The sequence below is a fragment of the Oncorhynchus tshawytscha genome, linkage group LG04 (assembly GCF_018296145.1).
Source record: "Oncorhynchus tshawytscha isolate Ot180627B linkage group LG04, Otsh_v2.0, whole genome shotgun sequence".
Lineage (NCBI taxonomy): Eukaryota > Metazoa > Chordata > Actinopteri > Salmoniformes > Salmonidae > Oncorhynchus > Oncorhynchus tshawytscha.
The window spans coordinates 5,051,546-5,079,255 of record NC_056432.1 but is presented as its reverse complement, the minus strand read 5'-3'; the positions used below and the strand labels follow the sequence as shown (position 1 = coordinate 5,079,255).

General features: G+C 44.4%; 1 protein-coding gene across 1 annotated transcript in view; it reads left to right on the top strand.

Annotated features, from left to right (window-relative positions):
• The window catches only part of LOC112239622, a 5,034-nt gene extending 727 nt beyond the window's left edge, over positions 1-4,307 (top strand). Inside the window, exons 2-6 of the mRNA XM_024408052.2 lie at positions 87-201; positions 1,349-1,641; positions 2,668-3,081; positions 3,175-3,276; positions 3,446-4,307. Coding sequence (XP_024263820.1) covers positions 87-201; positions 1,349-1,641; positions 2,668-3,081; positions 3,175-3,276; positions 3,446-3,591 — 1,070 coding nt within the window. The 3' untranslated portion in view covers positions 3,592-4,307. The remainder of the gene's footprint in view (positions 1-86; positions 202-1,348; positions 1,642-2,667; positions 3,082-3,174; positions 3,277-3,445) is intronic.
• The last annotated feature ends 23,403 nt before the right edge of the window (positions 4,308-27,710 follow it).

The following is a 27,710-nucleotide window of genomic DNA, read 5'->3' as shown; positions in this document are numbered from 1 at the left end:
GTGGTTGAACTGATCAGATCTAACTCCTACTCTGATGATCCTGTTGATTTATTTATTTGTATTTTGTGTTGATCTGTGTGTCGTAGTGTTGTGGCAGGGCCTGGCGTTGGGACTGAGCAGTTCTGCCTTGTGGTACCAAGTGGAGAGGAGAGACAGAGACAGGGCTGTGACCTGGATCCAGGCCAGGCGGTTCTGTCAGAGGTACATTTACATTTGAGTAATTTAGCAGATCCTCTTATCCAGAGACACAATCAGTGTCAGGTAGAAGAATAAAGAAAGTGTGAGTGGTTTTTTTTGTTTTGTTTTTTACACAGTAAGTTGCACCGTAAAATTAAACCACAGATGCAGATGCCAGATTTAGCCAATAGGAGAGGACCAAAATAAACATAACCAGGGCCTTTTCTCAATTATATTCCCTCAACACCTGCATCCTCTCTCTCCTCCGTCCTCTCTGGCATCCTGTCTCTCCTCCGTCCTCTCTGGCATCCTCTCTCTCCTCCGTCCTCTCTGGCATCCTCTCTCTCCTCTGTCCTCTCTGGCATCCTCTCTCTCCTCCGTCCTCTCTGGCATCCTCTCTCTCCTCCGTCCTCTCTGGCATCCTTGTTGGGGGTTTTTAAAAGTCAAAAAGGTATTCGAGGAAAGGGAAAGGTGGATAGAAAATGCGCTTGTATGAAATTAGACTCTCCTTCTCCCAATTGTGTGTCATCAGGCAAATGACGTTCGCAGGGTGGAATCCGCCCCCCCCAAAAAAACAAAAACAAATTTAGCTAGCTGTGCAAAACATTTTATAGATTTAAAAAGTAGCATATCATTTAAATGTTTGCATACTTTTCTACTTGAAGAAAACTATAGCTGATTCAAAGGTTGTGGGAAGGACTCAGGTTGGATCATGGAGAATGATAGAGGTCTCGAAAAGGCTGTATTGGCATGGGGGCTGCCATTGAAGGCTTCCGCCATTTTAAATGTAGTCAACTGGGTGGGACAACCAACTTCATTTCCTGTTTCCTCCTGGTGACCCTGTTGGAGTCAATGGTGATGAAGAAAATGGACTACTACTTCAAAAAATGGAGCCTCAACGGTGCTGCCCATACACTGTCACAGGCGCTATAATGCAAGAGATACAAAGATGAGTCATCTATCTACCTATCTAAAGGAGACGATCGCGGACGGGAGCACCGTCTTCTGTTTGCCTACTAACAACACTCTCCTCGACCACTTATCGGTTTCCAGGTCACGGAAGAGAGAGAAAGCAAATGAGAAAAGGCTCTAGTGTCTCAATTTAGAATTAACAAAGGATGTTTTTTTTATTTTTATTATTTATTATTTATTTCTACCTGTTGTAACACAGGCACTACGTTGACCTGGCTGTCCTAAGCACCCAGGATCAGTACCAGTTCCTTCTGCAGACCATGGCTGCAGGTGAGAGGGACACGTTCTGGCTGGGTCTGCAGCCCCACACTGCCCCTGGTGGCTGGGGGTGGATGTGGGTGGATGGCCAGGGGCTGAGCTATGATCGCTGGTATATAAAGAGTCCTGGACCTGGACTCTGTGGTTGTCTGGAGACCAGCCTCAAAGGGGAGAATAAACTACTGTCCAGATCCTGTGGCGAGACCGTGGAACGACATGGTTTCATCTGCCAAGGTGAGTGAGGACGACTGACAGTTTAATCAGTCCCTATTCACTCCCTACTCCTTCGCCTTCGGCCTAAAGAGAGTACATAGAAGTCCAACTGTAACCTGTACCTTATTACTGTACAATGTAATGAGGTGAAAGCAATATGTGGAAGCAATATATGGAAGCTCCTCCAAGAAGTAGAGAGAGAATGGGTCTAGAGAAATTAGTGGCTGAATGACTGTTTCCATTGGCCCTAGAAAGCCAGCATCCCGGAGTCGCCTGTTGACGTTGAGACTGGTGTTTTGTGGGTACTATTTAAAGAAGCTGCCAGTTGAGGATTTGTGAGGCGTCTGTTTCTCAAACTAGACACTCTAATGTACTTGTCCTCTTGCTCAGTTGTGCACCGGGGCCTCCCACTCCTCTTGCTATTCTGGTTAGAGCCAGTTTGCGCTGTTCTGTGAAGGGAGTAGTACACAGCGTTGTACGAGATCTTCAGTTTCTTGGCAATTTCTCGCCATGGAATAGCCTTCATTTTGCGGAACAAGAATAGACTGACGAGTTTCAGAAGAAAGTTCTTTGTTTCTGGCCATTTTGAGTCTGTAATCGAACCCACAAATGCTGATGCTCCAGATACTCAACTAGTCTAAAGAAGGCCAGTTTTATTGCTTCTTTAATCAGAACAACAGTTTTCAGCTGTGCTAACATAATTGCAAAATGGTTTTCTAATGATCAATTAGCCTTTTAAAATGATAAACTTGGATTATCTAACACAACGTGCCATTGGAACACAGGAGTGATGGTTGCTGATAATGGGCCTCTGTACGCCTATGTAGATAATCCACAAAATCCCATGTAGATATGTCGTTTCCAGCTACAATAGTCATTTACAACATTAACAATGTCTCCACTGTAATTCTGATCAATTTTATGTTATTTTAATGGACAAAAAAATGTGCTTTTCTTTCAAAAACAAGGACATTTCTAAGTGATCACAAACTTTTGAACACTAGTGTATATCTATTTAATTGACATTTATATCTATTGAATTGACAGGCGCTGTACCCCCTGAGCGGCTAAAGGCGGAGTCTGAAGGGACTGATCATGTGACTGTGCATTGGGACACGCCCCCTCTGATGCAGACAGCTGATCATAGCTACAGAATTACCACATGTAGCTTCCAGCCTCACCCTCATCTTTCTCTCCTCCACCCTTCTCTCCCTCCTTGCCACACCCCTCCTCTTTTCCTCTGTCCTTTCCCCCACCCCCCTCATCCCACCACCCCATGTTGCGTCCTCCACCTCCCCTACTCCAACAGTTCCACCTCCCACTCCACCCGGATCTCTGGCCTAACCCCGGGAATCCAGTACACCATCAGCGTTGCCACAGTGATCACGCGCCCAGATCCTGTCACCGGTGACAACATCACCACCGACAGTGACCCAGTCACGGTGACCGTCACAACAATAGGTGAGTGTGACACACACACACACAAGTATACTAGTTGTGAGTATTGTTTGTGTGTCATACGAATGTGTGTTACAGATCTCTTCTCTCCACTAGGGGGCGGTGGTGGGCAGCAGGTGGTTGCCATGGTACTGAGTGTGGTCAAGTTCATCTATCTGGCTGTCTTACTCTGCTTACTTTACCTCATCCTGAAGAGAAGTGAGTCGGACCATGGATCAATCACTCTACATCAAATCAATCTATCGATCGATCAAACCGGCGAGCTAGCCGATTGACCAATCATCAATCAATCAATCAAAAGTTAGAATACAACAATTTGATAAGTGAGGTTTCAGGCCATGCTTTAACTCCATGTCCCTGTCTCTAGATGCTGTCCAGGCTCCTGAACTTGATCTGGAATCAGTAGAACTCCCTACTGAAGAAGAATACATTTTAGACATGATTAAAACTGGTCCTACATCAGTTGAATTCCCCGATGAAGAATGCATTGTTGAGCTGCCACCTGAAGAATAAAGCATTGTCTGACTAGAACTGGTTCTAGATCAGTGGTGCCCCCCCCTGGAGAATGCATTGTTGAGCTGCCACCTGATTACAACTGGTTGTAGATCAGAAAACAGCAGCTCTACCTGCCAAATCTACCAGCTTTTCTTGATAGTGTAAAGATTAATGGAGAATATAAATACAAGCTGCAGACAGTATGCGTTATTAGTCTTGATACATACTTATAAACAAAATAGTTTTATCTTAACAAGATATACCTGTTTAACTATAAGTTTTTAGAAAAGTATTGATACACACTTAAGTGCAAAGTAGATTTGTTATTCTCAACAAGGAATTAATAAGCATTGAGAATTAGTTAAGCTGCCTCTTTAATAAACAGGTTAGAAAAATAGGTATTTTGACCTCAAAACGACGTTTAGAAAATTATTTTATTTATTTATTTGATATTTTACCACACATTGTCAGTAGTCATGATTTTCATGCTGGGTATGGAAACATGTTGCCTCCTTATGCATATAGATAGGAGAAATGTACATTAGTTGTATGTCATAAAGTATGTAATATATATAGCCTTAGTTCACAAATGACACCCTATTCGCTACATAGTGCACTACTTTAGACCAGATCCTTATGGCACCGTATTCCCTACATAGTGCACTACTTTAGACCAGATCCTTATGGCACCGTATTCCCTACATAGTGCACTACTTTAGACCAGATCCTTATGGCACCGTATTCCCTACATAGTGCACTACTTTAGACCAGATCCTTATGGCACCGTATTCCCTACATAGTGCACTACTTTAGACCAGATCCTTATGGCACCGTATTCCCTACATAGTGCACTACTTTAGACCAGATCCTTATGGCACCGTATTCCCTACATAGTGCACTACTTTAGACCAGATCCTTATGGCACCGTATTCCCTACATAGTGCACTACTTTAGACCAGATCCTTATGGCACCGTATTCCCTACATAGTGCACTACTTTAGACCAGATCCTTATTATGTGCACTACTACTTACATAGTGCACTACTTTAGACCAGATCCTTATGGCACCGTATTCCCTACATAGTGCACTACTTTAGACCAGATCCTTATGGCACCGTATTCCCTACATAGTGCACTACTTTAGACCAGATCCTTATGGCACCGTATTCCCTACATAGTGCACTACTTTAGACCAGATCCTTATGGCACCGTATTCCCTACATAGTGCACTACTTTAGACCAGATCCTTATGGCACCGTATTCCCTACATAGTGCACTACTTTAGACCAGATCCTTATGGCACCGTATTCCCTACATAGTGCACTACTTTAGACCAGATCCTTATGGCACCGTATTCCCTACATAGTGCACTACTTTAGACCAGATCCTTATGGCACCGTATTCCCTACATAGTGCACTACTTTAGACCAGATCCTTATGGCACCGTATTCCCTACATAGTGCACTACTTTAGACCAGATCCTTATGGCACCGTATTCCCTACATAGTGCACTACTTTAGACCAGATCCTTATGGCACCGTATTCCCTACATAGTGCACTACTTTAGACCAGATCCTTATGGCACCGTATTCCCTACATAGTGCACTACTTTAGACCAGATCCTTATGGCACCGTATTCCCTACATAGTGCACTACTTTAGACCAGATCCTTATGGCACCGTATTCCCTACATAGTGCACTACTTTAGACCAGATCCTTATGGCACCGTATTCCCTACATAGTGCACTACTTTAGACCAGATCCTTATGGCACCGTATTCCCTACATAGTGCACTACTTTAGACCAGATCCTTATGGCACCGTATTCCCTACATAGTGCACTACTTTAGACCAGATCCCAGATCCTTATGGCAGATCCTTATGGCACTGTATTCCCTACATAGTGCACTACTTTAGACCAGATCCTTATGGCACCCTATTCCCTACATAGTGCACTACTTTAGACCAGATCCTTATGGCACCGTATTCCCTACATAGTGCACTACTTTAGACCAGATCCTTATGGCACCGTATTCCCTACATAGTGCACTACGTAGCAAAAAGGATGAAATTTGAGATGCAGACAAAGGGAAATAACAAGTGAAAGGTGAAAAGCCCATGAAAATTATTTTTGTATGAATGATTTAGCTTTTTGTCTAAATGATTTAGCTTTTTGTCTAAATGATTTAGCTTTTTGTCTGAATGATTTGGCTTTTTGTCTAAATGATTTAGCTTTTTGTCTTAATGATTTAGCTTTTTGTATGAATGATTTAGCTTTTTGTCTAAATGATTTAGCTTTTTGTCTAAATGATTTAGCTTTTTGTATGAATTATTTAGCCTTTTGTTAAAATTATTTAGCTTTTTGTCTAAATGATTTAGCTTTTTGTCTAAATGATTTAGCTTTTTGTATGAATTATTTAGCCTTTTGTATGAATTATTGAGCTTTTTTCTACACGTTATTTTAGCTTTTGTAGACATTATTTAGCTTTTTGAACGATTGACTTCATTGCTGGCATTTTGTCTTCTTCAACCAAACGTATGAGTGGCTTAACAGCCTAACATTGTAACAGGGTACTTCTATATTAGAAATTTAACAGTAAAGTAACTTTTTGTGTTCTGGAATTGACTGAGGTTCATTTGTACTGCTCAAATACTACTTTAGTCAATAAATAAACTCATTGTTATCGTTCGTTCCGTCTCTTTTTTACACATTTCAGAAAATTATTAACAGTAAAAAAAAAAGCTGCAAAGATTGAGGGAACACATGGAACATTTTCCGACCACTTCTCCACACACATATGACCTGATCCAAGGTATTAGATTAATGCCCCATGGGCCCAACCCCGGGTCAACTGGGTTGGCGTTGGAACCGGGCTGCCTCTCGGGCGTGAGCCAGGTGCCCGTTTTGACCCAAGGCAAAGTCGACTCAAATCAAATTTTATTTGTCACATACACATGGTTAGCAGATGTTAATGCGAGTGTAGCGAAATGCTTGTGCTTCTAGTTCCGACAGTGCAGTAATACCTAACAAGTAATATCTAACAATTCCCCAACAACTACTTTATACACACACATATGTAAAGGGGTGAATGTACATCTAAATATATGGATGAGCGATGGCCGAGCGGCAAGGTGCAGTAGATGGTATAAAATACAGTATATACATGTGATATGAGTAATGTAAGATATGTAAACATTATTAAAGTGGCATTATTTAAAATGATCCATTTATTAAAGTGGCCAGTGATTTGGTCTCCATGTTGGCGGTGTGAACAGACAGTGGCTCGGGTGGTTGTTGTCCTTGATGATCTTTTTGGCATTCCTGTAGCATCGGGTGCTGTAGGTGTCATGGAGGGCAGGTAGTTTGCCCCCGGTGATGCGTTGTGCAGACCGCACCACATTCTGGAGAGGCTTGTGGTTGAGGGTGGTGCATTTGCCATACCAGGCAAATGTGATACAGCCTGACAGGATGCTCTCGATGTCAGGATTTGGCCAGGATTGTTCCGGTTTTGGCCACTAGATGCCCCCATTGTGCTTTTTTTACCCTTTTGTTTTCCCCTGTTTCCAGATTATTATTTGCACCTGTGCCTCGTTTCCCTTGAATGTATTTAAACCCTTAGTTTTCCCTCAGTTCTTTGCTGTGTGTTTGAATGTTAGCAACCAGCCCCAGTGATGCTGTGAACATTTGTTACTCCAGTTGGACTCTCTTGTGGAACTCTGTTTTTGTTCATTTATTTTTTGATTATCTTTTGAGGCTTTTCCCCTGCTGTACCTTCCACCTTGTGGATTTACCTTTTTCTCTTGGAATTACTTTTGACGTTGTGGATTTATATTTTTGCCTGAAGTACTTTCCTTTTTACTTTATTAAAACACCGTCTCCAGTACTGCTGTGTCTGCCTCATCTTCTGGGTTCTGCCGACTAGTAGTGCCTCAATTTGCTAAGGGACTGTTTCTCACACCGGAGACCCGAGTTTGTAACTGGGTCCTGACACTCGATTGTGCATCTGTAAAAGTTTGTCAGGGTTTTGGGTGACAAGCCACATTTCTTCAGCCTCCTGCGGATTAAGAGGCACTTGCGCCTTCTTCACCACGCTGTCTGTCTGTGTGGGTGGACCATTTCAGTTTGTCCGTGATGTGTACGCCAAAGAACTTTCCACCTTCTCCACTGCTGTCCCATTGATGTGGATAGGGGGGTGCTCCCTCTGCTGTTTCCTGAAGTCCAGGATCATATCCTTTGTTTTGTTGATGTTGAGTGAGGGGTTGTTTTCCTGACACCACACTCCGAGTTCCCTCACCTTCTCCCTGTAGACTGTCTCGTCATTGTTGGTAATCAAGCCCACTACTGTTTTGTCTTCTGCAAACTTGATGATTGAGTTGGAGGTGTGGCCACGCAGTCGTGGGTGAAAAGCGAGTACAGAAGGGGGGCTGAGCACGCACCCTTGTGGGGCCCCAGTGTTGAGGGTCACCGAAGTGGAGATGTTGTTTCCTACCTTCACCCACAAGTGTATTACCCATGCACATAGTGCAATCAATATGCTGATAGAATTTAGGAAGCCTTGTTCTCAAATTTTCTTTGTTAGAATCCCCAGCTACAATAAATGCAGCCTCAGGATATATGGTCTCTAGTTTACATCGAGTCCAATGAAGTAACTTGAGGGATGTCTTGGTGTCTGCTTGATTGGGAATGTACACAGCTGTGACTATAACTGATGAGAATTCTCTTAGGAGGTTAAATGGCCTGGCATTTTATTGTAAGAAATTGGTGAGCAGAAGGACTTGAGTTCCTGTATGTTGTTATGATTACACCATGAGTTGTTAATCATGAAGCATACACCTCTTCCCAGAGGTTTTTGTCTCTGTCGGCTCGATGCATGGAGAAGCCCGATGGCTGAACCAATTACGACAACATATCCCGAGAGAGCCATGCTTCTGTGAAACAGAGACTGTTACAATCTCTGATGTCTCTCTGGAAGGCAACCCTTGTTTGAATTTCGTCTACCTTGTTGTCAAGAGACTGGACATTGGAGAGTAGTATATGGGCAATGTGCTGCAATAGTTTATGTTTCGGGAGCTCTGTTATATCTGGAGTATTTCTCCTGTTTTATCGAGTGTCTTGTGTGAATTTAAGTATGCTCTCTCTAATTCTCTCTCATTTCTTTCTTTCTCTCTCAGAGGACCTGAGCCCTAGGACCATGCTTTAGGACAACCTGGCCTGATGTCTCCTTGTTGTCCCCAGTCCACCGGGCCGTGCTGCTGCTCCAGTTTCAACTGTTCTGCCTGCGGCTTTGGAACCCTGACCTGTTCACCGGACGTGCTACCTGTCCCAGACCTGCTGTTTTCAACTCTCTAGAGACAGCAGGAGCGGTAGAGATACTCTGAATGATCGGTTATGAAAAGCCAACTGACATTTACTCCTGAGGTGCTGACATGTTGCACCCTCAACATCCACTTCTGATCCACTGTGATTATTATTTGACCATGCTGGTCATCTATGAACATTTGAACATCTTGGCCATGTTCTGTTATAATCTCCACCCGGCACAGCCAGAAGAGGACTGACCACCCCTCATAGCCTGGCTCCTCTCTAGGTTTATAATCTCCACCCGGCACAGCCAGAAGAGGACTGGCCACCCCTCATAGCCTGGCTCCTCTCTAGGTTTATAATCTCCACCCGGCACAGCCAGAAGAGGACTGACCACCCCTCATAGCCTGGCTCCTCTCTAGGTTTATAATCTCCACCCGGCACAGCCAGAAGAGGACTGACCACCCCTCATAGCCTGGCTCCTCTCTAGGTTTCTTCCTAGGTTCTGGCCTTTCTAGGGAGTTTTTCCTTGCCACCGTGCTTCTACACCTGCATTGCTTGCTGTTTGGGGGTTTTAGGCTGGGTTTCTGTACAGCACTTTGAGACATCAGCTGATGTAAGAAGGGCTTTATAAATACATGTGATTGATGTGCACGTCTACAGAGCCTGACCAGGAAGCCACTCTGTCTGCCCCTTCTGTGGCTGCATTGTTTTGGGTCGGTTTCTGGGATTTGATCCATTGTCCTGGGTGGTGGTCAAAACAGAGGATCCACTTGTTGGTAGGTTTACGTTGCTCTTATATCCAATAGTTCCTCACGGCTGTATGATTTAAGAATTCCTGGGGTAACAATGTAAGAAATAATACATAAAAAATAAATAAAATACTGCATAGTTTCCTAAGAACTCAAAGCGAGGCGACCATCTTTGCCAGCGCCATCTTGCTTGACATAAGTGACGTAGGTTAAGCACATGGAGTAATGAGTAGGATTCTGTCTTAGCTAAATTCTTGCTTGAGAAATTTGATTTTGCTGTTTCTTTTTCATAATTTTGATTGAAAACAATCACAGTAACGTACTTAAACCTCTTAATCACTAAACCTCTTAAGGATTGGACCCTTTTTTCCATTTTCGCCTAAAATGACATACCCAAATCTAACTGTCTAGCTCAGGACCTGTAGCAAGGATATGCGTGTTCTTGATACCACTTGTGTGTCGGTGTGTCGGTGTGTGTGTCGTCTGTGTTTGCGCGCTGAATTTGGCCAGCAGAGGGCGTTAGAGTAATGTAATAACTGCTGTTGTCCTGGCAGGTCCCTGGATCTGTGATCGATATGGCAGAATGACTGGATACACTGAGACCAAACAGGGAGATAAATAGCTAAGTAACATTTTAAGGTAAAGTCTCTTATTCACTTAAACAAAAACAAAAAAAGTAGTCTGGAACCTCTGCTCAGGTGCAAATGCTTCGAGTGAAGAATGTACATTCTCCAGTCTGATTCTCCAGTCTGATTCTCCAGTCTGATTTATTGCCACCTACTTTAACTGGACGGCCACTGTTAATTTACTGTAACGCGTTGTCAGGGGTCCATAGCAGCTTGTAGGAGTTAAAGCACAAGGTACCCTATATTCAGTCAATGTGTAAAATCATGGTGACTTGACCTGTTCCTTTTAGCTCCTGTCGGAGCAAATGGCTGCGTGGGTTCATGGGAACTCCCTGTTAAAGGAGAGATGCCTCTGGTCGTGCACTACCCTCGAGGAAAAACCCTGGAAACCTGGACTGGGAGGTAAAAAGGGGTCCTGAGTCGATGGACAGGATGTGTAAAGCTGGAGCATCTGTCTGTGTCTTATTTTTTCTCTGCGGTTTGAGCATAGACGCTGTTAGACATTTTTCACTGGTTTTCCCCATCTTCAGCTACAGGTTTCAGTATATCTGTCCATTTTCAAATCAAATCACATTTTATTAGTCACATACAGTTTCATACAGTTTCCAGCAGCAGCAGAATATGCAGTGTGTGTGTGTGTGTGTGTGTGTGTGTGTGTGTGTGTGTGTGTGTGTGTGTGTGTGTGTGTGTGTGTGTGTGTGTGTGTGTGTGTGTGTGTGTAAAAAACTCCCTCAACATTACAGTACAATAATCCATATCGAGAAGAAGAATCAAATAATTAATAATAGAAGAAGTATAAATAAAAAATAAACTGAGGATTTGTATTTATTTTAATCCATTTTAGAATAAGGCTGTAACATAACAAAATGTGGAAAAAGTCCAGGGGTCTGAATACTTTTTCCGAAGGCGCTGTAAATAATGAATGTGCTACGTCAAGTATGGCTTTATTTGCTAAATATAAAGTGGCGCACAGGTGTTTCGAGTTTCAACGTCTATTTGCCACGTGCAACAGGTGTAAAACAGAACATGTTAAATTCTTACCTTGAGACCTCTCTCCCGCAGTGCAGCAATAATAATATAGAATAATATTATAGAATAATAATAATATAGAATATAGCTACCTGCCTCCTCCTGTGTATGACCTCCTGCCTGCCCCTGGACCCAGCTACCTGCCTCCTCCTGTGTATGACCAGGGCTGAAAACCAACTGGTAGCAGGAATATACATGTATATGTATATACTGATGGTAATGTATGCCAAACATTGATCGGGAAAAAACATATTTTACAACATTGTTGCCTTTTGAAATAAAGGTACCACCTAGTGTTGACACACATACCTCAATATTACATAGCTTTAATTAGCATATACCTCAATATTACAGCTTTAATTAGCATATACCTCATTATCACACAGCTTTAATTAGCATATATCTCCATACCTCATTATCACACAGTTTATACTTATTCCCCCATTTCTTCAAATGACAAAAAGACCAAATTCTTGTGCAGGTCACCCAGAGTATGAACCCCTTCTCTTACCCATTTCCCCCAAATGATTGACTGCTTCCCCATTCCAATAGCAGGATTCTACCACTCAGAAGCATATCTTGGTCTATGTAGAGACTCTTTGATCCTTGTATGTAATTGACATTCACACTGCCCTAGAATGGCCTAGAATTGGATTGATGTCCCTCATTTCTGTATCATTGGCTCTTTTTTTGGGATAGAATATATAACGTCCTAAAGGAATTGTCAAACCACTTTTCAAACCACTTTCCAAACCGCCTCACCTCAACATCCTCTCCTCCAGTTCTGAGTCATTCTTGATAGCTGGAAAGTCACAGCAGGGTAGCCTAGTGCTTCGAGTGTTGGACTAGTAACTGAAAGGTTGCAAGATCAAATCCTTGCGCTGACAAGGTAAAAATCTGTCGTTATACCCCTGAACAAGGCAGTTAACCCCACTGTTCCTAGGCCTTCATTGTAAATGAGAATTTGTTCTTAACTGTCTTAAATCAAAAGTCACGTTATACAGGACTACAGTGGCCGTCTTAACCCTCTTTCTTTAGGGGAAAGGATTTTCTGCGTACTGATGCGTGGTCTTTTTCCCACCCATATAAAGTCTTTAATAATACCATTATACTGCTTAAAAGGTTATGATGGAATGCATATCGGTAGCGTCATTGATATTAGTGATGCGCTGGTCAGCTGTTTGTTCAACCGCATCCAGCGTGGATGCTCGTAACCCATCCGCAACTGCCGGACTAAATGTGATCGTGAAAATCTGCTTAATTTAATTTCCGATAATTCGATAGGCTATTTGTTTGTCAACTTGGCTACAAATAGATACATGCATCTTCTCTTCTGTCATTACTTGTTGTCCTAGAAGACGAAATCAACCCTTGCTCACCAGAATAATGTCATACATCGATACAATGAACGCTTCAATCTAGTAGACGTTGGTAAAGCTTTCAATTCAATTCAAGGGGCTTTATTGGCATGGGAAACATGTGTTAACATTGCCAAAGCAAGTGAGGTAGATAATATACAAAAGTGAAATAAACAATACAAATTAACTATCTTTCGTGGAGCAAAGACATTTAGGGACCGGGAGAAAATGTAATAACAAAAGAATTGTTGTTTTTTTTTTTTGGTGCAAAATGTCCAAATGACATCAGTTTGACCCGTTGTAAGGAAACGGAAACCTGTGAAAATGACCCAACATGTTTCTGATAAGATTTCAGTTAGTACACATACAATATGCATTCAAACCTATCAGCTTTTATGCCGCTGATAAAGAAGCCACCTTTACAGACGGCCCCTAACTGTGGATTCGCATTCTCTCAAATTGCTGAAAGAAATTAATCGTATTTCTCAGCTCCTGTTCCTACTTTTGGTGTATCACTGTACTTCAAGAAATGCTTAATTCTAAAGGAGTTAATATTTAGATTATGTGAGAGGTTATAGACCTACAGTCAGTGTCCATTTAACCAATCGGAACAGTAGGCTACAGTTCCCTTGACGTATTTAACCTCCCCATCTTGTGACTGTCGAATTATTATAATTCTTCACAATCACCTCTTTCCCAAAAATCACTTTTCTGGACCTCCCTTTATCCACATTTCATGACCTTAAACTCGCCCGCCCTCCCTCTGGATATAGGCCTTAACCACCTGGACTGCTGGTTATGAGTCAACCCATACATTACTAATTTAAACGTTTAGTTTTTTTTACTTTAAAGAACGCAGAATTTTTCTAATGAAAATCTAGACTTTTGAAGTAGGGATCAAATAGATTGAATAGTTGAAGTTGTACACTGTGTGTACAAAACATTAGGAAAACCTTCCTAATATTGAGTAAACGTATAGCTAGCCAAAAGTTTAGCCTGAAGTTACCAAGCTAGCTTGCTAGTATTCAAACAAAGCCTTCAGGCTAACTAGCCAGCTAAATACACAGAATTTACAAAACATTAAGAACACCTTCCTAACATCGAGTAGCACCCCTTTCGTGCCCCCAGAACAGCCTCAATTTGTCGGGGCCACAGGGATGCTGGCCCCATGTTGACTCCAGTGCTTATCACAGGTGTGTCAAGTAGGCTGGATGTCCTTTGGGGTGGTGGACCATTGTTGATAAACACGGGAAACTGTTGAGCGTGACAAACCCAGCAGCGTTGTAGTTCTTGACACAAACCGGTCCGCCTGACACCTACTACCATAACCCGTACTAAGGCACTTCAATCCTTTGTCTTGCCCGTTCACCCTCTGAATGACGTACATACACAATCCATGTCTCAATTGTCTCAAGGCTTCAAAATCCTTCTTTAACCTGTCTCCTCCCCCTTCATCTGCACTGACTGAAGTGGATTTAACAAGTGACATCAATAAGGAATCATAACTTTCACCTGTATTTCCCTCCTCTGTCCTATTGTATAAACTCCTCTGTCCTGTTGTGTAACCTCCTATCTGCCTTGTTGTATGATCTGCTATTTGGACTAGGCCTACATCCTATCTGTGTCTTTATATACACTACCTTTTCAAAAGTTTGGGGTCACTTAGAAATGTCCTTGTTATTTGATGTACAAAAAAATGTGCTTTTCTTTAAAAAAAACAAGGACATTTCTAGTCCTGTCACCATGTCCTGTCCTTTTTCCTGTTGAGTCATTTAAGGGGTGTGTCGGAGGTGAGTTGTTCTAACCTGTTTTAAGTGGATGTGTTACGGTTTTCTAGGTGTGAAGGATAGTCGGACCAAAATGCAGCGTGTAGATTGCGATCCATGTTTAATGAACGAACGTAAAACACGAATCAATAACAAACACTACAAAACAAAGAACTTAACGAAAACCGAAACAGCCTATACTTGTGTAAACTAACACTGAGACAGGAACAATGACACATAGGACAATCACCCACGACAAACTCAAAGAATATGGCTGCCTAAATATGGCTCCCAATCAGAGACAACGATAAACACCTGCCTCTGATTGAGAACCACTCCAGACAGCCATAGACTTTGCTAGATAACCCCACTAGCTACAATCCCAATGCATACACACCAAAACCCCAAGACAAAACACACCACAATACAAAAACCCCATGCCACACCCTGGCCTGTCCCAATACATGAAGAAAAATACAAAATACTTAGACCAGGGCATGACAGAACCCCCCTAAGGTACGGACTCCCGAACGCACCTCAAAACAATAGGGAGGGTCCGGGTGGGCGTCTGTCCATGGTGGCGGCTCCGGCGCGGGATGTGGAACCCACTCAATCAATGTCTTAGTCCCCTCTCCTCGCGTCCCTGGATAGTCCACCCTCGCCCCGACCATGGCCTAGTAGTCCTCACCCAGAAACCCACTGGACTGAGGAGCAGATCGGGAAGCTCGGGAGTGAGGGGAAGCTCGGGGGAGTGAGGGGAAGCTCGGGAGTGAGGGGAAGCTCGGGAGTGAGAGGAAGCTCGGGAGTGAGAGGAAGCTCGGGAGTGAGAGGAAGCTCGGGAGTGAGGGGAGTGAGGGGAAGCTCGGGAGTGAGAGGAAGCTCGGGAGTGAGAGGAAGCTCGGGAGTGAGAGGAAGCTCGGGAGTGAGAGGAAGCTCGGGAGTGAGAGGAAGCTCAGGCAGGTAGATAGATCTACCAGATCCTGGCTGGCTGGTGGTTTCAGCAGATCCTGGCTGACTGGCGGATCCTGGCCGACTGGCGGTTCTGGCACTGGCGGATCCCGGTTGACTGGCGGATCTGGAAGAGTCTGGTTGACTGGCGGATCTGGAAGAGTCTGGTTGACTGGCGGATCTGGAAGAGTCTGGTTGACTGGCGGATCTGGAAGAGTCTGGTTGACTGGCGGATCTGGAAGAGTCTGGTTGACTGGCGGATCTGGAAAGTCTGGTTGACTGGCGGATCTGGAAGAGTCTGGCCGACTGGCGGATCTGGAAGAGTCTGGCCGACTGGCGGATCTGGAAGAGTCTGGCCGACTGGCGGATCTGGAAGAGTCTGGCCGACTGGCGGATCTGGAAGAGTCTGGCCGACTGGCGGATCTGGAAGAGTCTGGCCGACTGGCGGATCTGGCAGACTGAAAGATCTGGCTGCTCTGGAAGAGTCTGGCGGCTCTGGCTGCTCCACGCTGACTGGCGGCTCTGGCTGCTCCATGTAGGCTGACAGCTCTGGCGGCTTCTTGCAGACTGGCAGCTCTGGCGGCTCCGTGCAGACTGGCAGCTCCTTGCAGACTGGCAGTCCTTGCAGACTGGCAGCTCCTTGCAGACTGGCAGTCCTTGCAGACTGGCAGCTCCTTGCAGACTGACAGCTCCGTGCAGACTGGCAGCTCCGTGCAGACTGGCAGCTCCTTGCAGACTGACAGCTCTGGATGCTCCATGCAGACTGGCAGCTCTGGCTGCTCCATGCAGACTGGCAGCTCTGGCTGCTCTATGCAGACTGACAGCTCTGGCTGCTCCATGCCGGCTGGCAGCTCTGGCTTCTCCATGCCGGCTGGCAGCTCTGGCTGCTCTATGCAGGCTGGCAGCTCTGGCTGCGCTGAACAGGCGGGAGACTCCAGCAGCGCTGTAGAGGAGAAAGGCTCCGGCCGTGGGCTAGACTGTGAAAGCGTACTGGAGATCTGGTTGAGAGAATGCCAAGAGTGTGCAAAGCTGTCATCAAGACAAAGGGTGGCTACTTTGAAGAATCTCAAATATAAAATATATTTTGATTTGTTTAACACTTTTTTTGGTTACTACATGATTCCATATATGTTATTTCATAGTTGTGATGTCTACACTAGTATTCTGCCATGTAGGAAATAGCAAAAAATGAAGACACATCCTTGAATGAGTAGTTGTGTCCAAACTTTTGAATGGTACTGTATATTTGCAGGTTATATGTAAAGACCAGATTAAATTGAGAATTGTCTGATGGGTGAAAATATTAGGAAGTGATTGTCAAATTGTGAACGAGAGACTGATGAAGTGTGTGCAGCCTTAGAATGGACTGGTTCTGTATTTGTGGAAATTTTTGATTTAGAATGGAATAACAACTGGAGGTTTCATGCGGTTAATATTTTAATATGCCAAGTAGGCTACACTGTTTGTAAAGCGGATTTATGTGCTTAATATGAAGAATTGAGCAATAAATATAGCAGCATGTGTCCAAACTTTTGACTGGCTCTGTATGTGTGGAATTATTTTTGATTTAGAACGGCCCACCCTGCACTTGAATAACAACTGGAGGTTACATGCGGTTAAGTTTTTAATATGCCAAGTAGGCTACACCATTTGTAAAGCGGATTCATGTGTTTAATATGAAGAATTGAGCAATAAATATAACAGCATGAGAAAGCTGGGATCCTCTTTTAAACAGGAGCCAGTCAAAACTGCATTTTCACACGTGATTGCGCAATGACTGGGCTTACAAGAACACATGTTTCACTAGGCTCTGTAAACTAAAGGCTCTCCAATCGTATTCCAGGGGACTTGTTTCACCTGGCTCTGTAAACTAAAGACTCTCCAACCGTATTCCAGAGGACTTGTTTCACTTGGCTCTATAGGCGAAGGCTCTCCAATCGTATTCCAGGGCTCTTAGGCCTATGGGCTGCGTTTTGGATTTGATTTAGCTGCTTTAGTTGTGATACTAATCTTGTCAAGGTATGTAGGCCTACAGGGTACATGATGCATGTCATTATGATAAGAAAATGTTCATTTGCCATCCAGGTAGGCTACTCCAGTTGTAGAGCGAAACAATGTGCTTAATATTAATAAAGTTCAGAAATAAATATAGTAGGCCTAGCCTATAGAAAGCTGATGGGATCCTCCTCTTTTTATTAGAGGCCATCAAAACTCTGTTTTTCTCATGCCATTGCTAATCATGGTCTATAAACATGTTGCGCAACATGGGCTTATAGGAATACATATTTCATTCCATGCATCAACCAGCTATGAGGAGCTGTCTCTCGTTACACAACAAGTGATCCTATTCCGCTCTAACTCTGAATGCCAGTGCTCTCGATGAAGTGTTGGACTTGATTTTCAGTTATTTGCTTTGATGTCAGACTGATTAGAGGGACAATAGAGCACCAGGTAGCAGGCCATTAGCGACTTGCCGTTAGCAAGTTTGGTAGGCTGCTATTGACCATCGGCGGCATCAGAGTACAGTTTCTGAGAACCCTAGTTACTTGACTCAATGGTCATATTGGATTTGTCCTCCAGTCATGACACTTTAACGGCTCACAGTTTCCAGGAGTTGCCAGGGATACCGTCCAGGTATGACGTGTGTTCACATCTGTATGTTTAGTTTCATACAAATACACTTCTGTTAGCATTTAGCATTCTGTTAGCATTTAGCATTCTGTTAGCATTTAGCATTCTGTTAGCATTTAGCATTCTGTTAGCATTTGTGTTGTGTGTGAGTGCGTTTTGTTTGTTTACGTGTGTGTGTGTGTGAGTGTGTGTGTGCTAACATGTGCACGTGCGTATGTGTGTGTGTGTCTGTGCACCCACTGTCAGTCCCCCAGTCTCTGAAGACCCTCCCTGTGAGCCCCCACTGTCAGTCTGAAGACCCTCTCTGTGAGCCCCCACTGTCAGTCTCTGAAGACCCTCCCTGTGAGCCCCCACTGTCAGTCTCTGAAGACCCTCCCTGTGAGCCCCCACTGTCAGTCTGAAGACCCTCTCTGTGAGCCCCCACTGTCAGTCTCTGAAGACCCTCCCTGTGAGCCCCCACTGTCAGTCTCTGAAGACCCTCCCTGTGAGCCTCCACTGTCAGTCTCTGAAGACCCTCCCTGTGAGCCCCCTCTGTCAGTCTCTGAAGACCCTCCCTGTGAGCCCCCACTGTCAGTCACCCAGTCTCTGAAGACCCTCCCTGTGAGCCCCCACTGTCAGTCACCCAGTCTCTGAAGACCCTCCCTGGCTGATGTGTGGCATACTGCCAAGTAACCACACCACCAAATGCTGCTTCTATGTGTTTCCCCCAGTGTGTGTGTGTGTGTGTGAGTGTGTGTGTGAATGTGTGTGTGTGTGTGTAGGCGTGTGTGTTTGTCCCTCCCTGCTGCTACACTGCGCTCCCTCCTCCAGAGTCACAGCAGCATTCTCTGGCTCTCCTGCGGAGAAAGAACCTCCTTTTGACTGGGGGGAACCATGGAAACTGGCAACGACCACAGCGCTCAGCTTCTAGGAGTCCAGAATGGTAGGGCGGCTGTCCCGGGCCGGCGAGCTGACCAGAGTTAGAGGTGGCGGTAGAGAGTGTGAAACAGGTTTTCAGGGGGCCTCTGATTGATGTCTGGGGAACAGAGCGGCCATTCTCTGAGACGTGTCTGGGGAATTTAAAAGAGGCCTTACGGCGAAGGAAGATTATACAGAGCAGTAGAGCACGCTGTGGGAGGGGTGAGGAGGAGGGGAGGGGTGGGGAGGGGTGAGTAGGGGAGAGGTGGGGAGGGGAGAGGTGGGGAGGGGTGAGGTGGGGAGGGGTGAGGTGAGGATGGGAGAGGTGGGGAGGGGTGAGGATGGGTGAGGTGGGGATGGGTGGGGAGGGGTGAGTAGGGGAGAGGTGGGGAGGGGAGAGGTGGGGAGGGGTGAGGTGAGGATGGGAGAGGTGGGGAGGGGTGAGGATGGGTGAGGTGGGGATGGGTGGGGAGGGGTGAGGATGGGAGAGGTGGGGAGGGGTGAGGATGGGAGGGGTGGGGAGGGGTGAGTAGGGGAGAGGTGGGGAGGGGTGAGGGGGTGAGGATGGGAGGGGTGGGGAGGGGTGAGGAGGGGAGAGGTGGGGAGGGGTGAGAAGGGGTGAGGATGGGAGGGGTGAGGAGGGGTGGGGTGAGGATGGGAGGGGTGAGGATGGGAGGGGTGGGGAGGGGTGAGGAGGGGAGAGGTGGGGAGGGGTGAGAAGGGGTGAGGATGGGAGGGGTGAGGAGGGGTGGGGTGAGGATGGGAGGGGTGAGGAGGGGAGGGGATGGGAGGGGTGAGGAGGGGAGGGGATGGGAGGGGTGAGGAGGGGAGGGGAGGAGTGAGGAGGGGTGATGAGGGGTAATCAGGGGTGAGGAGGGGAGGGGTGAGGATGGGAGAGGAGGGGAGGGGTGAGGATGGGAGAGGTGGGGAGGGGTGAGGAGGGGAGTGGTGGGGATGGGAGCGGTGAGGATGGGAGTGGTGAGGAGGGGAGTGGTGAGGATGGGAGAGGTGGGGAGCGGTGGCTTGATATCATTCCATCAAGCCATTACAATGAGCCTTCCTCCTGTAGCTCCTCCAACCAGCCTGCACTGGTGTGTGTAGTTCAGACAGTGTATCTGTCACTGCATGGTCTTTATTTAGTCTCAGATCTTCAGGGTCTAAAGGAGAGAGACCAGGTCTAGTTTCAGGAGAGAGACCAGGTCTAGTTTCAGGAGAGCGACCATGTCTAGTTTCAGGAGAGAGACCATGTCTAGTTTCAGGAGAGAGACCATGTCTAGTTTCAGGAGAGAGACCGGGTCTAGTTTCAGGAGAGAGACCGGGTCTAGTTTAAGGAGAGAGACCGGGTCTAGTTTCAGGAGAGAGACCGGGTCTAGTTTCAGGAGAGAGACCAGGTCTAGTTTCAGGAGAGAGACCGGGTCTAGTTTCAGGAGAGAGACCGGGTCTAGTTTCAGGAGAGAGACCGGGTCTAGTTTCAGGAGAGAGACCGGGTCTAGTTTCAGGAGAGAGACCGGGTCTAGTTTCAGGAGAGAGACCATGTCTAGTTTCAGTAGAGACCGGGTCTAGTTTCAGGAGAGAGACCGGGTCTAGTTTCAGGAGAGAGACCATGTCTAGTTTCAGGAGAGAGTCCGGGTCTAGTTTCAGGAGAGAGACCGGGTCTAGTTTCAGGAGAGAGTCCGGGTCTAGTTGGAGGAAGGATAGGAGTGATAAGTATATATTTTTTTGTGGTCTTTTTCTGTTGTGGTCTAGTGCCTTGATCTAGTAGTTTTCCCTAGCTAGGTCCATCTACTTTAAGTTCTGCCTGTTTTCCCAGTAGACTACTTGCTGTGTGAACTGCTGACTGTTTTCCCAGTAGACTACTTGCTGTGTGAACCACTGACTGTTTTCCCAGTAGACTACTTGCTGTGTGAACTGCTGACTGTTTTTAACTTGCAGATGATTGTTAACACATCAACCAGGATCAAGAGGCCGGGGAATGTGTGACTGTATTGGAGGGGGAATGTGTGACTGTATTGGAGGGGGAATGTGTGACTGTATTGGAGGGGGAATGTGTGACTGTATTGGAGGGGAGGGTGGTTTCTCCCCTCCTAGTCAATCAGCAATTAGTACAGGGAGGTGTGCTCTCCACCTCAGCAAGGCAATTAGCAATTATTAGTTAGTTCTTCAGTCTCCCTTGGTTTCTTAGCGGCAGCTGTGATCCTTTCACCGGCGGTTTAGTCGCAAAACAAAGAAATGTTGCCGAAACAAATGACTGTTCTGCAGAGTTCTTCAAGGAAAGAGGACTTCACACCACTCTCTCACTTGAGTATCTTACAATCTTATTATCTTACTTATCTTATATACAGATGATCTCATTTTGCTCTTTTGTAGCTTTGTCAACCATGTATCTGTTTTCTATACCTGTCCACTCCTCTCCCTGTAGGCTTTACAAACACTAATCATAGTGTTTAACACGAACAACTGCCTCATCTCTGTACCCCACACATACAATTATCTATAAGCTCCCTCAGTTGAACAGTGCATTTCAAACACAGATTCAACCATAAAGACAAGGGAGGTTTTCCCAATGCCTCGCAAAGAAGGTCACCTATTGGTAGACGGGAAACTATTTTTTTTAACCTCTTGATGCTACCCATCCCGGATCCGGGATCGTGACTACGGCTCAAGCTCATTAGCATAACGCAAAATGTGAAAAAATATTCTTAGACATATTTAACCTCCACACCTACACAAGTCCAATAGCTCAAATGAAAGATAAACACCTTGTTCATCTACCCAGCAAGTCAGATTTCTAAAATGTTTTACGGCGAAAACATAGCACACATTTATATTAGACCACCACCGAAACAAAATGCAAGCGGCGGCCATTTTGTCCCAGAAAATATCAAATTTAAAAGTAGGATTAAAAAATAAATAATTCACTAACCTTTTGAAAATCTTCATCAGATGACAGTAATATTACATGTTACACAGTACATTTTTTTTTTTTCAATAATATGCCATTAATATCCATAAATCTCTGTTTACAATGACGACATTTCAAAAAATGCTACTCAAAATGTCCGGAGAAATTATGATAGCTCGGACAGATAACGTCAGATAACAAGCAATAAACATGACTAAATATACATGTTCTACATATAGTTACAAAGATACACTTCTTCTTAATACAACCGCTGTGTTACATTTATTTTTAACGTTACAGAATTCATTCACTAGTCTATGCTATGAGTCGGCGCTCAGATATTAGCAGTGTCTCCTCTACGTTTGGAGTCCACAGAAACCCAAAATAACCACATAAATATTCCCTTACCTTTGATGTTCTTCGATCAGAAGACGTAGAAGGAGTCATACTTACCCAATACATCGTTTGGTTTCAAGTTGTGCGTCTTTGTATTAGCATATGCTAACAGCTTCAGCTGAAATGCACCCAAAATAACTTCTGCTCCTTCTGGTCCCGCACTCTTGCGCAATCAAACTTCAAAATTACATATTATATGTTGACTAAACTGGTCAAACTAAGTGCAGAATCGAGCAAAATGATGTTTTTATCATGTGTAAACAATGATCATCGGGAACAAACGAACCGGCTTCAACTGGTGTCTATTGGAAAAGAACGTTCCCCAAATCGGCCGCGCGCAATAGAGTGCATGTATGTGAGAGTGAACCGGGCATTTTCGCCCGCCAAAGGATGAGGGAGCGGGAAATTCAAACAATGAACGTGCCAATTGAAAGCAGACATCGCGCTGAACAAATACATACTGTTCCCAGATCGGTAGCTGCCTGGGAAGGGTGGGGGCGATGACGTCAAAGTTGACCCAACTTTTCTCTTGACAAGAGAGAGTTTGGGAGAAAGGCTGCCCTGAGAGTTCTGCTTTACATACAGACATAATTTAAACGGTTTTAGAAACTTTAGAGTGTTTTCTATTCAATAATTATTATTATATGCATATATTAGCAATTTTGGAAAAAAATATTTTCAGTTTACTATGGGCACGCACTTCCTCCAACGGGGGCAGTATTGAGCCATAAGCTCAAGAGGTTAAAGGAGACATTCAACATCTGTTTGAAAATGGTAAAGTTATTAATTAGCACACACAGTGTGCTGTGAAATCTGTGAATGTTTATCAAATTGAAATTGTATAAACTGCATTAATTTTGCTGGACACCAGGAAGAGCTGCTGCCTTGGCATCCATAATAAATACAAATACAATACAACACATTACTGAGTACCACTCTCCATATTTTCAAGCATAGTGGTGCCTGCATCATGTTATGGGTATGCTTGTAATCGTTAAGGATGGGAGTTTTTCAGGATAAAAAAGAAACGGAATGGAGCTAAACACAGGCAAAATCCTAGAGGAAAACCTGGTTCTATCTGCTTTCCACCAGACACTGGGAGATGAATTCACCTTTCAGCAGGACAATAACCTAAAACACAAGGCCACATCTACACTGGAGTTGCTTACCAAGAAGACAGTGACTGTTCCTGAGTGGCCGAGTTACAGTTTTGACTTCAATTGAACTTCAATTGAATTTACCACAGGTGGACTCCAATCAAGTTGTAGAAACATCTCAAGGATGATCAATGAAAACAGGTTGCACCTGAGCTCAAGTTTCAAGTCTCATAGCAAAGGGTCTGAATACTTATATAAATAAGGTATTTCTATTTTTTTATTTTTAATGCATTTGCAAAAATGTCTTAACCTGTTTTCACTTTGTCATTATAGGCTATTGTGATGTCATTATGGGCTATTGTGATGTCATTATGGGCTATTGTGATGTCATTATGGGCTATTGTGATGTCATTATGGGCTATTGTGTGTAGATGGATGAGGATTTTTTTTTTAAATCCATTTTAGAAGTAGTAGGATCTCGATGTTACCTCCTCTCCTTGGTAGAGCAACATGTTCAATGCCTGTGTATTTGAGGGAGGAGATAGCAGCTCACTTGGTTGAAGCTAACCATCCTATGTTCTTACACCTGATTGAGCTGCTTTATTATATATATATAATAAATAATATATATATATATATATATAATATATAGCTTTATTCAACTATGTGTTGTTTTAATTGTCTTTTCGTTTGTCCTACTTAGGCTTTTCCACACAAACAGGTGACGAGATAGGTTACTCGCTTGGTCTTGCATGAGATGATACCCCTAACAGGGATTTTTCGACCTGTATGTGGGTGTCTGAAGAAGGATGTTTTATAGTGCTATTGCATTGTGCGCATGAGCCCATATTTGTATTTCCCATTTGGAATGGGTGTCAAGAGTATCTGAGTGGGCTCAGCTTGTTGAGATCTGACCTGCCCCCTATCTCCAATATTGCCACCACGCTTATAGACCACCAGTGGGGGTGAGATTTTTAAAAATCTGATTGCAGAATATGTCAGTGCTTTTTCAGGATTGCTTTCATTTGCTGGGGGGGTACCCACTGAACCTGGCCGCCCTCTGTCTTCGAGTAGCCTTCCGTAACCGACGACATAGCACAGGAGAGCCAGGTTAGGTGAGGCAGCTTACCCCACTCCCAGGCAGACAAGACATTTGCTCTATCTCCACTTCCTACACCTCGGTCCGGGCCTAGTCGTCGTCGTCCCGGTCGTTTCCTTAGCCATCTTACTTGAAGAATAACTAATTTGTTTATTAGAAAACTTACGAGAACAAAGTACAAACTTCAGCACACAACGTCCAGGGGGTGAGCTCCACCACTAAGGGACAGTTTAGTTGGTGCAAACAAAAGACGGTCTCGTTTTCCAATTGTTTGTTTCAGTAGTGTGAATCGTTCCAGTTCACATTGAGGTGACTAATTGAAGGAATGAACCCGAGCCTCACACTTATCACCTTGTGGAAGGCAGGGCTTCCAGCGAAGCGCAGATCTTATTGGCCCTGTCAGGCGTGATTGTAGATCCTTCAACCGAAGTCGTTTCCCCCATAGTATGTTGTACCGAAGTTGACTAACCTGAAAAGGAACAGGCAGGCAGGTCGACAGATAGCTGAGTGTAGAATATAGAGTCAGCCCTTGGGACCTGGTCTGCAGAAAAAAAACCACCATTTAAGATTGTTTGATGACGTATAACATGTCCTCCTCAGGTTCAATACTACAGGTCCGTTTTTAGGTTTTTAGCTCAAATAGGCTAAAAAGGGGTGAAAACAGGTTACGAAAAACATCCACAAAATGAACAAACATACCGATTTTGATAAGAGCATTTTCAACACAGCGACATACCGTGAAGAATTCTCAGAATCGTGCAATGTGTTGAAAATGTTTTTTTTGTTTTTTTTGTGCGGGTCATAATGTTCCTGGGAAAAGATTGCTAAGATTTCCAGGTAGGTAAGACCATTACACAACCCGGTCCGTGGCGAACAAAAACATATGCATAAAGGTTGGGTTTTCATGAGACTGCTCTCCGCTGTGAAACAACAGGTTTCCTTGATGTTTCTCAGAGGTTAGGAATCTTAGCTCCACACATTATTACGCCACACTCTCACAGACTATATAAACAGAGTATCGTTGTACATACTTTTAATCTCTCCTAGATGACCTCACTTTTAACGTACCCATACTTTCAGCGTTTTATAAACGCCCCCACGCACATGAAAATCGATGCCCAGCACTTATCCATTTTAATTTTAATTTTATTTAACTAGGCAAGTCAGTAAACTTATCCATGATGTTGCACAATGATTTAAGTTATTGTTTAAGTCAAAGTATTATATATGATTTAGTTTGAAGTAGGAACTTTGTAGAAATCTGTGTCAATGACATGTCAATTCTTTCTGACTTAAGCATCAGTTATAGTCCTGTAGGGAATAGGGTACACTACTTTTGACCTGAGCCCATATAGCCCTGTAGGGAATAGGGTACACTACTTTTGACCTGAGCCCATATAGCCCTGTAGGGAATAGGGTACACTACTTTTGACCTGAGCCCTATAGCCCTGTAGGGAATAGGGTACACTACTTTTAACCTGAGCCCATATAGCCCTGTAGGGAATAGGGTACACTACTTTTAACCTGAGCCCATATAGCCCTGTAGGGAATAGGGTACACTACTTTTAACCTGAGCCCATATAGCCCTGTAGGGAATAGGGTACACTACTTTTGACCTGAGCCCATATAGCCCTGTAGGGAATAGGGTACACTACTTTTGACCTGAGCCCTTTTAACCTGAGCCCATAGCCCTGTAGGGAATAGGGTACACTACTTTTGACCTGAGCCCATATAGCCCTGTAGGGAATAGGGTACACTACTTTTGACCTGAGCCCATATAGCCCTATAGGGAATAGGGTACACTACTTTTAGACCTGAGCCCTGTAGGGAATAGGGTACACTAATTTTGACCTGAGCCCATATAGCGCTGTAGGGAATAGGGTACACTACTTTGGACCTGAGCCCTGTAGGGAATAGGGTACACTACTTTTGACCTGAGCCCATATAGCCCTATAGGGAATAGGGTACACTACTTTTGACATGAGCCCATATAGCCCTATAGGGAATAGGGTACACTACTTTTGACTAGAGCCCTGTAGGGAATAGGGTACACTACTTTTGACCTGAGCCCATATAGCCCTATAGGGAATAGGGTACACTACTTTTGACTAGAGCCCTGTAGGGAATAGGCTACACCACTTTTGACCTGAGCCCATATAGTCCTATAGGGAATAGGGTACACTACTTTTGACTAGAGCCCTGTAGGGAATAGGGTGCATTACTTTTGACTAGAGCCCTGTAGGGAATAGGGTACACTACTTTTGACCTAGAGCCCTGTATAGTACACCCTTTTATAGTAAATAGGGAATAGGGTACACTACTTTTGACTAGAGCCCTGTAGGGAATAGGGTGCATTACTTTTGACTAGAGCCCTGTAGGGAATAGGGTACACTACTTTTGACCTGAGCCCATATAGCCCTATAGTGAATAGGGTACACTACTTTTGACTAGAGCCCTGTAGGGAATAGGGCACACTACATTTGACCTGAGCCCATATAGCCCTGTAGGGAATAGGGTACACTACGTTTGACCTGAGCACATAGAGCAATATAGGGAATAGGGTACACTAATTTTGACCTGAGCACTTAGAGCCCTATAGAGAATAGGGTACACTACTTTTGACCTGAGCCCTTAGAGCCCTATAGAGAATAGGGTACACTACTTTTGACCTGAGCCCTATAGAGAATAGGGTACACTACTTTTGACCTGAGCACATAGAGCAATATAGGGAATAGGGTACACTAATTTTGACCTGAGCCCTTAGAGCCCTATAGAGAATAGGGTACACTAATTTTGATCTGAGCCCTATAGAGAATAGGGTACACTACGCTTTAGTTCATTTGGAACCACCTACCTACAAACACGTTAGAGCTAACACGTGTGAGTTCCTTACTTCCTGTTTACAACCTGTTGCTCCTGTGGCATACTGCAGTCTGCAATCCCCTCTGAAGCCGATGAAACACTTGAGTAAGAAATGAGCGATCTCATTTCCACGAGTGGCTGAAGTGGATGGGTGAAGTGTCATCACAGCTGGTACACGGCAGTCGTTTCTGGAGACGCGCGCGGCGCCGCTACAGGGAAAGTGTAGTTAGCTAGCAAGTAGAGGTTTCTCGCTAACTTTACAAGTATGGCTATCTAGCTAGCTATAGGGTACAGCATAGATGATGATGATGATGATGATGATGATCCATATGACGTAACTTCGATATGCAGCTCACTGAGTAAATCACTGTTGTACCAGTACTTACTCTACTGCATCGTCTTCCTTTCTTACCAAAACACAAACCTGTTTTCTTACCAAACACAAACCTGTCTCCAAAACTGCAAGGTGTCTC